Genomic DNA, 11,595 nt, shown 5'->3' with positions numbered 1-11,595 from the left:
GAATTTTTATCAAATTATATATATATATATATATATATATATATATATATATATAAAATTTATTTCTATGTATATATATATATATATATTTTTTTTTTTAACTATAGCAATAATAATCCAATAATATAATATTGTCAGTCATATTTCTTTAAACAAGTAAACTAATTTTCTTTACCTAATTCTACATGTAAAGTCAATGAATATTATCTTTATAATTACATTACACATTTACAAGTATATATATACGCACACATACACTTACTGTTTTACTAATCTGTTAGTGAATATTAAAGAATTAAGAGAAAAATAGCATTGAAGAAAAATGGCTTCCCTTTCTCTTTGATGTTCTCTTTATATAGAATCGAACTGTCGATAAAAAATAAATAAGAAAAGAAGTTTCATCTACTTTTCTTAATGTTTATGTATTATGTATGTATTATGTATATATTTTCTTTATATATTTATTATAAATTTTATATATAGTGAGATTATCCTCTTCTCATGTAATCGTATTTTCTTTTCCATCTGTTTTGTTATTTCTCCAAGTTTGGTTTTTAATAAGTTGTTATCCTGTAAGAATAAAATTTTTAATGGGTGAAGTGGTGACACTGTTAGCATCTTGGCTACAGATTTGACAATTCGGATTTGAATTTCGGCGGGAGAAAAAAAATTTTATTTCGAAAAATATCCGAGCGGGATTCGATCCTGCCTCGTTTGGGTGGTTTGATTCAAAAACTTTAGACATAACTCGAATGACAGCAGATCGAGTCCGCTAAAGGAAAATATTTTTTTTATATTAATAAATTCTAAATTAATTATAAAAATCAAAAAAATCATTTTCTTCAACGAAATCAGTATTGGTTTTTGCTAAATAATCTTTAAACATTACATTATAAAAATACATTATAAAATATAATGTACGTATTATAAAATACATTAACATTGTATGTGTGTGTATGTGTACGCGTGTGTGTGTGTGTGGAAATTATATCTTTATACTATTTCAATATTTTTTCTAATGTTATTATTTAAACTATGTACTTATATACTGTACTTATTAACAATATTTATTCTTTCCAAATTACACATAGAAATCCTGTAATATATGCATACATATATATATACCTTTATATTAAATATATGATAATCAGTACAAAATGGAGGGAGTATCCCCACCATAAGGAATATACAAACAACATCTAGGAGGCGTGTAAAACATAGTTTTGATACTATATTTTTTAAATTCACTCTATATAATAATAATTACAAAGAAACAATTTGCTAAATCAAAAATGGCAAAAAATGGTAGAGATTTAGCATTATCCATGTTAAGAACTTTACCTCGAGTAGTACTGTCAAATCTTCGACCTAACCCTGGTGCAAAAATGACTGTAAGAAATTTTTTTTAATTTAGTACTTATGCATGTATTAGATTCATTAGACATATTCTTAAATCAAATTAAGATTTTTGAATATTGTTATGTTATTATTAAAATTAGATATATGTTAAAAATCAATTAGAAACATATATAACCTCTAATTGTTATATTCTATTAATTTTGAAAAACTTTCATTGAAAATACAGTTTTATATGTAATTAATAGAATTTAAAGATAGTTTCATTTTTGTGTTATAAAATTAGGCAAGAAGAGGTAGAGGTCAACACGGAGGAGATAAACACGGCGCAGGAAATAAAGGTTCTGGTCAAAGACAAAATTATATGAGACCTGGATATGAAACTGGAAACAACCCGTTTTATCTTAGATTTCAATACGAACCATATTATAAAGGACATCAGTAAATATAACGTTTCTTATTATAGGAATATTTTAGATTACTTTTATTCTGATTACATATTTAAAGCAATTTGTGCCATGCGTTTATCCATTACAGCTTAAGAAGACAGTATCCACCACTTTCTTTACATCAGCTACAAATGTTTATAGATACAAATAGGATAGATATAAGTAAACCAATTGATCTTGCAACTATAATAAATACAGGATTATATAACTTCCATATTAATTGGAAACATGCTGGAGTTCATTTAACAGATGAGGTAATCAAATTTTTATTTAAGATAGAATTATTACCATTTGATATTAAAAAGCATCTTTTAAGGGCGCAGATTTATTCAAAGCAAAAGTTAACATAGAAGTACAATGGGCAAGTGAACCAGTGATCGCTGCAATTGAAAGAAATGGTGGTGTTATTACTACAGCCTATTATGATACAAATTGCTTGTTTGCTTTAAATGATACCGAACAATTTCTTCGTAGAGGTATAGTTATTCTTGTTTATTTAATTATATCTTGGCGATATAGTTAATATATAAAAATCAAACACATTTTTTTGTACTTATATTATTTTAATATGTTTATTAATGAAATATTTGTGATTTAGGTGATCCAATACCCCGTAGATTATTACCACCTGCAGATTGCTTAGAATATTATTCAAGTGCTGCATCAAGAGGATATTTGGCAGATCCTGAAAAAATTTCTCAAGAACGTTTAATATTATCACAAAAATATGGTTATATACTTCCAAAAATTGAAGATGATCCTGACTATGAAATGCTAACAGAGCGTAAAGACCCACGACAGTTATTTTATGGCCTTGAACCAGGTTGGGTTATAAGTCTTGTAGATAAAACAATTCTCAAACCAAAGGCAGAATATTTGAAAGAATTTTATGCTAGTTAAAATATTGTATATGTTTTTAATAAATATAAAAAATGTGTAATCTTATATTAAATTATTTAAAATATATGATATGAATAAAATAAAAATATATGATATTATGGAATACTTTATCAAATTATTTTAAAGCTAATTCTTGCCAAAGTTTATCTTTTTTCATAACATTTATGATCATATCTTGAGAAACAGACCATAATCTACTTGCTAATGCAGAATCTACTGCAAAATTTGAGGGATCACAACGATAACAATTATTAAAATAAAGTCCTGTTGCTCCTTCTAATTCTGGTGCAGTTGCACAAAAAATTGTTGTGCTTGCTGCTTGTTGCTAAAATAAAAGAGAAAAATAATAGAATTAATATTTTTTATTAAAAATGTTCTAATTTAACAAAAAATTTGAAATGTACCAATGATTTGGTGAAGGGTCTCACTATGGCATATAATATTCGGAAAATCCACGAATAACGAGGTAAAGATGAAGAAACCATATTGCCAGGATGACAACTAAATACACTTACTGCAGGCCATCGTTTAGATAATTCTTGTGCAAATAATATATTACAAAGTTTTGAATCATTGTATGCACCCATTGGCCAATAATGATATCTAGGTGGTGATAAAGTTAAAAGATGAATATCTTCTACATGTTGTATAGAAGAAAATCTATGGAGTAATAACAACTTTTTAAATTATATATTATAAAAATAATACTTTTTATAAAAAGATTATAATGAATTTAATACATTAAAATTACCTATGCGATTCACTGGAAACAAATATTATTCTTGCATTATGACAACTGCGTATTGGATGCTCCAATAAAAGTGTAAAATAAAAATGTGAAAGATGATTTACTTGGAATGTTGTTTCATAACCATCTTTTGTAAGTTCATATGGAATCGCAAAAACACCAGCATTCAATATTAAAATATGAAGAGTCCTAAAAAAATGTTATATTTGTTAAAATAATATAAAGAAATTTATATATAAATATTTATTTTTCTAAAATTACCTATATTTTTGTTTAAACTTTTCTGCAGCATTACGTACACTTTGTAACAATGTTAAATCTAATTCTAATACTTCACAATTTACATTTTCTTTTTCTTGTCTTATTTTTTTCACTGCCTCTTCACCTGTTTTTAAATTTCTACAAGCAAGTATAACATAACAACCATGTAAAGCTAATGACCTAGCTGTTTCGAAACCTAAAATCAATGAATGTTTTATGTTTTACATATAAATAAAATTAAAATAATAAATAAATAAATATATATATATATATATATATATATATCAAATACCTATTCCAGTATTAGCACCAGTGACAAGTGCTAATTTACCACGTAAATCTCTACCATGTAAAACTGAAAGGGCTGTACTACTTCCATCAAACCTTTGCCGTACTGGTTGTGAAATTTCTCTATATTCTGTGGCAAAAGCCAGCCTGGGATCAGTGTAAGTAGTAGTACGATTCATGTGATCGACAAAGAGAACTTTACCATCATCAGATATACATTTCTCCCAACCAGATGGTAATTCTAAGAAAAAGTCATGATACTTTATGTTAATTATTTAATTAAAATAAAAAAATTTAAATATATATATAATTGTTTCTATAACAATACCTCCTTCAACAATTTTCTTACGCCCAGTTCTAGGATGGGTCCATTGTGTACCTTTTGTATAGTGACTATAAAATAAAGATCAAACATTTCAAATAAAATAATAAATAAAAAATAAATAAAAACTTATAAATAAATATATGAAATTAAAAGATTAACTATTATAACTTTATTATAGAGAAATTAACTTAATTATTATCAAATGAACATTTACTTTACGTAATAAACATTCCCATCTACAGTAGCCCTTTCCTCCCATCCAGGAGGTAATTCATCCTCGCTATCGGAATCATTTAGGACATTCACCATGTTTATCTTGCAAATTAAGCTACTTCATTATTATGCTAGGGAAATTTCTAGTTTGAGATGTAAACTTACTAGCCGCCATATTTACTATATGCTATCTGATCAGAAAATATTCGATCATTAATACTGATATTTGGATGAGTTCTGTTATATTGAAGTATAAATTTAACAAAATCAATTTATTATGTAATAAATAACAATGAAATTTTCTAAATCAAAGGTTTGAGTGTGTTGAAATTTCAATTAATATTAATGATTATAAATTAGAATTATGCGAATTAATAACTTACGCGTAAATATGCAATTGAAGTCATTTGCATATGTCGAACGGTCAAACGTAACAAAGTTATTCTATTTTAAATTTCTTTTCTCTAACAGGAAATTTAAGACGCCAATCACGTATTTATTTCTCTCTCTCTTCGAAGGGAGCTTCTCTTGCGCATGTAGATATATATGCTAAAGTATATGCGCAACTTAGCCTTTTCTTAGAAGAAACATTTGAGTATACGATTGTGATAACTTTATTGACTTACTTTAGTCAAGGATTTTAGGTAATGAATCATTAGGTCACATTAAGATGGAGTTTATATCGTTGATGAATTTTATGTTAAACATTCGATATACAGTTGGGGCTATAAAATCATAAAATGGTAAGTGTCTATTTAATATCAGTGCAGAACTATATACATTTGTAACTGATAGTAATATTTTTTTCTTAATCTTTATACAATCTTATTTACATTTGTGATCTAATTATTGTTCTATTCATGTCACTTAATTTTATTTATATACTGTATTATGTAAATTTTCTTGTTATAAATTTTGATATAAATATTTTGAAAGTCAATGACAGATGAACTTATTTTTCATATTAGTTGTTCATCTATTTCTTAATACATTATCTATTACATTCTTATTATTTCTATCTTTGTATTACTTATTTATTGATATTTATTTAAAATACTGTTGTTACAGGGTGCAAACATATCACAATTAGAAAGAGATATCGGCTCTGATCAGTTTCCACCAAATGAACATTATTTTGGTTTAGTCAATGTAAGTAGAAGTAAATGTAATAATCAAACATTGTTTACAATATATTTGTTATTATCAATTAATTATAAATTATTTCTTTCTTTTTTCTAGTTTGGTAATACTTGTTACAGCAATTCAGTATTGCAAGCTCTATATTTCTGTAGGCCATTTAGAGAGAAAGTATTAGAATACAAAGCTAGAAACAAGAGAACCAAGGAAACATTATTAACATGTTTAGCTGATTTGTTTCATAATATTGCTACACAAAAGAAAAAAGTTGGTTCCATTGCTCCTAAAAAGTTTATTGCTAGATTAAGGAAAGAAAAAGGTTTGTTATATTTTTCTTTTGATTTGATTTAATTAATTTAATTTGGTTTATTAAAGATAATCTTACCTTTACAGAGGAATTTGATAATTATATGCAACAAGATGCACACGAGTTTTTAAACTTTCTTATTAATCATATAAATGAAATTATTCTGGGTAAGTACTTTAATTATAAGTTTCTTCTTTTTGTTTATGTAATATGTTTGTTATTTGTTATTTTAGCAGAAAGAAGTCAAACCAAACAGACAGGTGGAAAAGGTGCAGGTGATGCTGGGTCTCCACCAGAACCAACATGGGTCCATGAGATATTTCAAGGAATATTGACTTCGGAAACACGCTGCCTTAATTGTGAGACTGTTTCTAGCAAAGATGAGGATTTTTTTGATCTGCAAGTTGATGTAGACCAAAACACCTCAATAACATACTGCCTGCGTTGTTTCTCTAATACTGAAACTCTTTGTAGTGATAATAAATTTAAATGTGATCATTGTAGTAGCTATCAGGAAGCTCAGGTATACTTTTATCTTGTTTTTCATTCAAGTTTTATATAAAATTAGATAATATCGATTAAAATTAATAAGCGAAATTAATATGTTATCTGTTATATTGTATTTTAGAAACGAATGAGAGTTAAGAAACTTCCAATGATCTTAGCATTACATTTAAAAAGATTTAAATACGTGGAACAATATAATCGACACATCAAAGTATCTCACAGGGTAGTTTTTCCATTGGAATTGCGGCTTTTTAATACTGTAAATATCATGAAGAATTTGTTGTGCATATTACTTGATTTTTTCTTTTTTGTAAATATTTATAAAAACAAAATTTTTAATTGCAGAGTGATGATGCTGTCAACCCTGATCGCTTGTATGATTTAGTTGCAGTTGTGATACATTGCGGAAGTGGCCCTAACAGAGGTCATTATATTTCTATAGTAAAGAGTCATGGATTTTGGTTGCTTTTCGACGATGACATGGTTGATGTAAGATACATATTTATACAAAAATTATATATTTTAAATACCCTTAGAAGATATATTCTCATAAGAAATAAAGTATATACATTTATTATTTTAGCTATGAATATATTTAATTTAACTTAATCATATTTTTTAGAAAATTGATGCATCAACTATAGAGGATTTCTATGGGCTCACCTCAGATATACAGAAGAGTTCAGAAACTGGATATATTTTGTTTTATCAATCGAGAGATTGTAGTTAAAAACCATTCAACATAACAAAAGAAGTTATGTTAAGTATAGTCATTATCATTTAAAATTAATGTAATTCTCTAAATTAATTTCTACACATTTTAACTGTACAGTTGAGAGATTTTATTTCTAAAAATTAATATGTATATGAATCTTTTTTCTTTTTTATTAAAAAAATGCCAATGCTAAACTATTAATCTGGGAATTGGTTTCCTACGTAAAAAAACAATTGTTTATTATTTGTTATATGAATGTTATTATACTATGTTATCTGAAAAGAAGTATTATCTAATCTTATATAAGATATAAGTGAGAATTAAAGAACTTTATGACTATAAATATTAATTCTTATTAATTAAATTCCTGATTTATATATCTAAGGGCATTAAGCAATAAAGATAATTTATATTTTAAAACATATTTATTGCAGCTTTAAGCAATAAATTCATAAGGAATAGGTGCAAGTAATATAGGTGCCTCACGTCCTGATACAATATGAGCTTTAGATGGTTCAGCAGGCTGTCTTTTAAGTTGAACTTGAACTTTATTTTCTTTTGCTTCTTTCCTAAGCCTTTCATTTTCTTTCACGCGTTTTAAGAAATCTTCTCTGCACTTTGAGTGAGTAAGATGTTCAATGCGCACATTAATACGTTTTGCAATGATGCGTCCACGCACCCTTTTGTTAACAATAACTCCAAGAGCATGAGGTGTGACATTAAATACACGTCCAGTCTTCCCGTGATAAACCTTATATGGCATTCCTTTTTGAACAGCTCCATTGCCCTTGATGTCAACTATATCACCAACTTTGTACACTTTCATGTACGTGGACAGAGGAATAGTTCCATGTTTGCGGAATTTTCGGGAAAACAAATCCCTTGTACCACGACGATAACCTTTGGAGTTGGTCATATTTTAAGACTGAAAAAAAATATCTTATATAAATAGATTCAATTGAACAAGACAATATCTTATTGTGAAGTAAAGAAAACAGCTGTCTTATATACAACATAGCATTTTTCATATGACCAAATCCTTCTTTCATACGAAGCATCATAAAAAATTAAAAGAATTGATTGATATGTAAAAAACGAAACGGTAAAATTATTAAATTAAAAGTTCTTTTAGAATTTTCACTGTCGGTACATCAAGTTTCGTCAAAATACACGTGGTCATTTTCGACATTATCTGAATTTCAATATTTCTAATAAAAATACGTACGATGTAATACGCAAAGGCAAAGATATTTTACACTTTGTATAAATTCTATCAGTACATTGATATAACTAGAATATTAAACGATTATTTTCTAATACTAACCTCTATGAACAAAAATGATAGCGTAGCTCGTCGGAAAAGAAAGAACCTCGCTGAATTTTTATTCTAAGATGGCATATATATTGCGTCTAATATTTTCTCTGTTCAATGGCACCTTCAACCAGTAAATTTGATTGGCTGAAAGTAAAGCACTTCCTTTCTGACCAATCACAACTCTCGAATTATATCGCTCCTGTATCGTTACTAAAAGTGGATTGGTTAAGACATGTAGAGTTTTCTTTTTGACCAATCATAACTCTTAAATTATTGGAGGCTGAATTGAAAACAATAAAAATATTTATACAATGCTAACAATACAAAAATGCTAAAAATTTCATATTATTTCGTATATATTTATTTAAAAGTTTGGCCACCTTGTATGTCAGTTCGCACCATGTATAAATTTTCACGTGGTGGTTCTCTCATGGTACATAATTTCTTCAAAATAATTTATAATATTGTATAGTAATTAATATTTAACAATGAATTTCAAAAATGATTTTGATGTTTTCGTGGGTGGTAAATCAGGATTTTTTAAAGGTTAACATACTTATAAAGACATGCATGTCTTATAATCAAATAAAAATTTATTTTTTTCAAGTAAATAATTTTTAAATATAAAATAAATTAATTATAGGAATCAAAATTGGACAAAAAGAATGTGTACAAAAGAATTTAAAGAGTTTTATATCGATTGGGTATAATGATGAGATTACCACAGCAAGCTGGGGTGATGACGAAGAACGAGAAATACTCATAGCTTATGGTACAAAGGAAACAAGAAGGTTTTATTTATATTATATAGTTATGATCAAAGATTATTCCATTTGTAACTGATACCAAACATATTTAACATTTTATAGCGTCAGCATTTATGATACTGAAGATATGTCATTTACAAATACATTTGTTTGCGATATTGGCCAAGGAAGTATAAATGGCATATCACGTTATGATGGGTAAATCATTATGATTATTTTAGTACACATTATGCTACTATTTTTTATAAATACAAACTTTTAATTATTGAACAACATTAAACACATATTAGGGCAATTTTGACTGCAGTTCATTCTGGCGAGATAAAATTATGGAAATTTAATGATCAAGACCAAGTTATATTAAATGCTGGTAGTAATTTATATAGAATGTGTCATTCTAATGTAAACAAGAAGATAATAGCTACTGGTGGCAAAGAAAATGGATTAAAATTGTTTGATTTAGAGAAGCAAAAACAAATTTTTAGTGAAAAGAATATACCACATGATTTTTTAAATTTGAGAGTACCAATTTGGATTTCAGATATAGCTTTTCTTCAAGACTCACATAAAATAGTTACTGTTAGCAGATTCGGATATGTATGGCTTTTATTTTCTAAGAGTATTTTTCATTCCAAATTAAATATTTAAATAAATTTTTAAATTATTTTAGGTACGTTTGTATGATACTAATGTACAAAGAAGACCAATGATAAATATAGAAATAAAAGATGAACCCTTGACTGCTGTGACTGTACCTTGTAAGGAAATGTAAGAATTTTTTTCATACATTCATATCATAAAAATATTATTATAATAGCATAATATAAATGTTATTATAGGCAAGTTATGGTAGGTTCAGGTAAAGGTATGATGAAACTGATTGATTTACGTAAACCTGGAAAAATATTGCATACATATAAGGGTCTAGTTGGTAGCATAACTGGATTAGCTTCTAGTAAAATGGGACCATATGTAGTTAGCACTTCTTTAGATAGACATTTAAGAGTTCATAATATTAATACAAGAGAAATGATCAAAAAGGTAATTTTATAAATGTAAATAAATATTATGCATATATATATTACTGTATATAAAATATTATTTTGTTTCTTCTTCACGTTTATGTAGGTTTATCTGACTTCAAAATTAACGTGTTTAATATTGAGATCAACATTCTCTATAGAAACACAGATTGATAATCCTGAAAAAGTTCCAGATAACAATAGTATTAGTATTAGTAATAATAATGATAACGAAGTTATGTATATAGATAATAAATTAAAGGATACAAATGATGATGCAGAATATGAAGAGTTATTTGATAAAATGGAAGTTATAACATCGAAACATAAAAAAACAAATTTGTGTTATAAAAGAAAGAAATGTACTAAAAGTGCTTCTTTGGTTGATCATTCTGTATGTAATTTTCTATTAATATATATGCTATTATGTTTAACACTATTATTTATACAAATGTTTCTGAAAGTTCTTATACATTTTACTTTTTAATATCTATTTATAGGAAGAATCAAAAACATCTATGATGCTGGAACCTTCAAATATTATTGTAAAAAGTAAGAAAATTAAGAAAAGAAAAAAGTTAATATCCAATAATTAGTCATTAATGTTGTAACAAATAGTGTATATATAAAATTCAATGAACCTAAATGCACTTTCATACATTATACATACGTTTAATTTTTCTTTATACCTTCTTACGAGGATTGGAAATATAGATCAGAATAAAATAAACGATATATTATTATATATATATCATAGTGTATTCTATCGCTGAGCACTTTCTGCATTTATAAGTTACATATGTGAGAGAGCCAAGGATCATGCGCTAATCACTTTGCTCAGGGTACATAATATTAAGATGCGATCACGTGAACTAACTACAACACAAGTTTGTGTATCATACAATTCATTATTAATACCTCAATAAATTATATTTTGGTTTTCGCAATGCAAGAACTGCCACGTCCAAAATCTTTATCTTTCTTCCTTTTTAAGTTTTTTGCCGAATTCTCTCTAATTTCTCTTATAAATTGTTGCTTCGTTCGTAGAAGTAAATAACGAATTAAAAAATTGTTATATAATATGCACGCGAATCAAACTGATTTTATTTAACAGAAGCTGAAGGAAAGCGAACGTGACTGCTTGCAAATTTGCAGTATATATTTTGTACTAAAGAGAGTAAGATTAACTACGGCACGTTAAACCTATGCGGATGTACAGTTTGTTTCTCAATGTACAAAAACCGTCTGTTTCATAGCATTTGTCATAATACTACTATTGTGACAA

At 26.8% G+C, this 11,595-nt stretch overlaps 5 protein-coding genes across 9 annotated transcripts; 3 read left to right on the top strand and 2 right to left on the bottom strand.

The window, feature by feature from the left end:
• Positions 1–1,147: 1,147 nt before the first annotated feature.
• On the top strand, positions 1,148–2,800 carry LOC124955883 (39S ribosomal protein L15, mitochondrial). Its single transcript, XM_047510969.1, has 5 exons — positions 1,148–1,391; positions 1,643–1,797; positions 1,894–2,059; positions 2,122–2,281; positions 2,404–2,800. Exons 1-5 carry the CDS (start codon positions 1,293–1,295, stop codon positions 2,703–2,705), a joined length of 882 nt encoding a protein of 293 aa, XP_047366925.1. The 5' UTR covers positions 1,148–1,292; the 3' UTR covers positions 2,706–2,800.
• Positions 2,096–5,099, bottom strand: LOC124955880 (WW domain-containing oxidoreductase-like). 2 transcript variants are annotated; one of them, XM_047510963.1, is made up of 8 exons: positions 4,924–5,099; positions 4,542–4,731; positions 4,331–4,395; positions 4,007–4,243; positions 3,715–3,910; positions 3,457–3,642; positions 3,110–3,365; positions 2,096–3,030 (listed from the first exon to the last, which is right to left on the bottom strand). In XM_047510963.1, exons 2-8 carry the CDS (start codon positions 4,634–4,636, stop codon positions 2,821–2,823), a joined length of 1,245 nt encoding a protein of 414 aa, XP_047366919.1. In that variant the 5' UTR covers positions 4,637–4,731; positions 4,924–5,099; the 3' UTR covers positions 2,096–2,820. The 2 variants fall into 2 exon arrangements, with proteins under 2 accessions (XP_047366919.1, XP_047366920.1); XM_047510964.1 differs by having other exon boundaries at positions 4,542–4,727.
• On the top strand, positions 4,694–7,551 carry LOC124955881 (ubiquitin carboxyl-terminal hydrolase 46). Of its 4 annotated transcripts, XM_047510968.1 has the most exons (9): positions 4,695–4,853; positions 5,012–5,283; positions 5,609–5,689; positions 5,780–5,996; positions 6,071–6,151; positions 6,218–6,507; positions 6,613–6,750; positions 6,837–6,980; positions 7,114–7,551. In XM_047510968.1, exons 2-9 carry the CDS (start codon positions 5,281–5,283, stop codon positions 7,219–7,221), a joined length of 1,062 nt encoding a protein of 353 aa, XP_047366924.1. In that variant the 5' UTR covers positions 4,695–4,853; positions 5,012–5,280; the 3' UTR covers positions 7,222–7,551. The 4 variants fall into 4 exon arrangements, with proteins under 4 accessions (XP_047366921.1, XP_047366924.1, XP_047366922.1 ...); XM_047510965.1 differs by having other exon boundaries at positions 4,694–4,853; positions 6,071–6,507; XM_047510966.1 differs by having other exon boundaries at positions 4,713–4,859; positions 6,071–6,507.
• LOC124955884 (60S ribosomal protein L21) lies at positions 6,993–8,678 on the bottom strand. The gene is made up of 2 exons (XM_047510971.1): positions 8,531–8,678; positions 6,993–8,131 (listed from the first exon to the last, which is right to left on the bottom strand). Exon 2 carries the CDS (start codon positions 8,120–8,122, stop codon positions 7,643–7,645), a length of 480 nt encoding a protein of 159 aa, XP_047366927.1. The 5' UTR covers positions 8,123–8,131; positions 8,531–8,678; the 3' UTR covers positions 6,993–7,642.
• Positions 8,679–8,898: 220 nt separating this feature from the next.
• On the top strand, positions 8,899–11,257 carry LOC124955879 (WD repeat-containing protein 74). Its single transcript, XM_047510962.1, has 8 exons — positions 8,899–9,067; positions 9,165–9,312; positions 9,391–9,486; positions 9,579–9,885; positions 9,959–10,056; positions 10,128–10,329; positions 10,417–10,704; positions 10,811–11,257. Exons 1-8 carry the CDS (start codon positions 9,010–9,012, stop codon positions 10,904–10,906), a joined length of 1,293 nt encoding a protein of 430 aa, XP_047366918.1. The 5' UTR covers positions 8,899–9,009; the 3' UTR covers positions 10,907–11,257.
• The last annotated feature ends 338 nt before the right edge of the window (positions 11,258–11,595 follow it).

This window comes from Vespa velutina, chromosome 19 (assembly GCF_912470025.1).
Source record: "Vespa velutina chromosome 19, iVesVel2.1, whole genome shotgun sequence".
Taxonomy (NCBI): Eukaryota; Metazoa; Arthropoda; class Insecta; order Hymenoptera; family Vespidae; genus Vespa; species Vespa velutina.
This window is presented reverse-complemented; position numbering and strand designations above follow the sequence as displayed.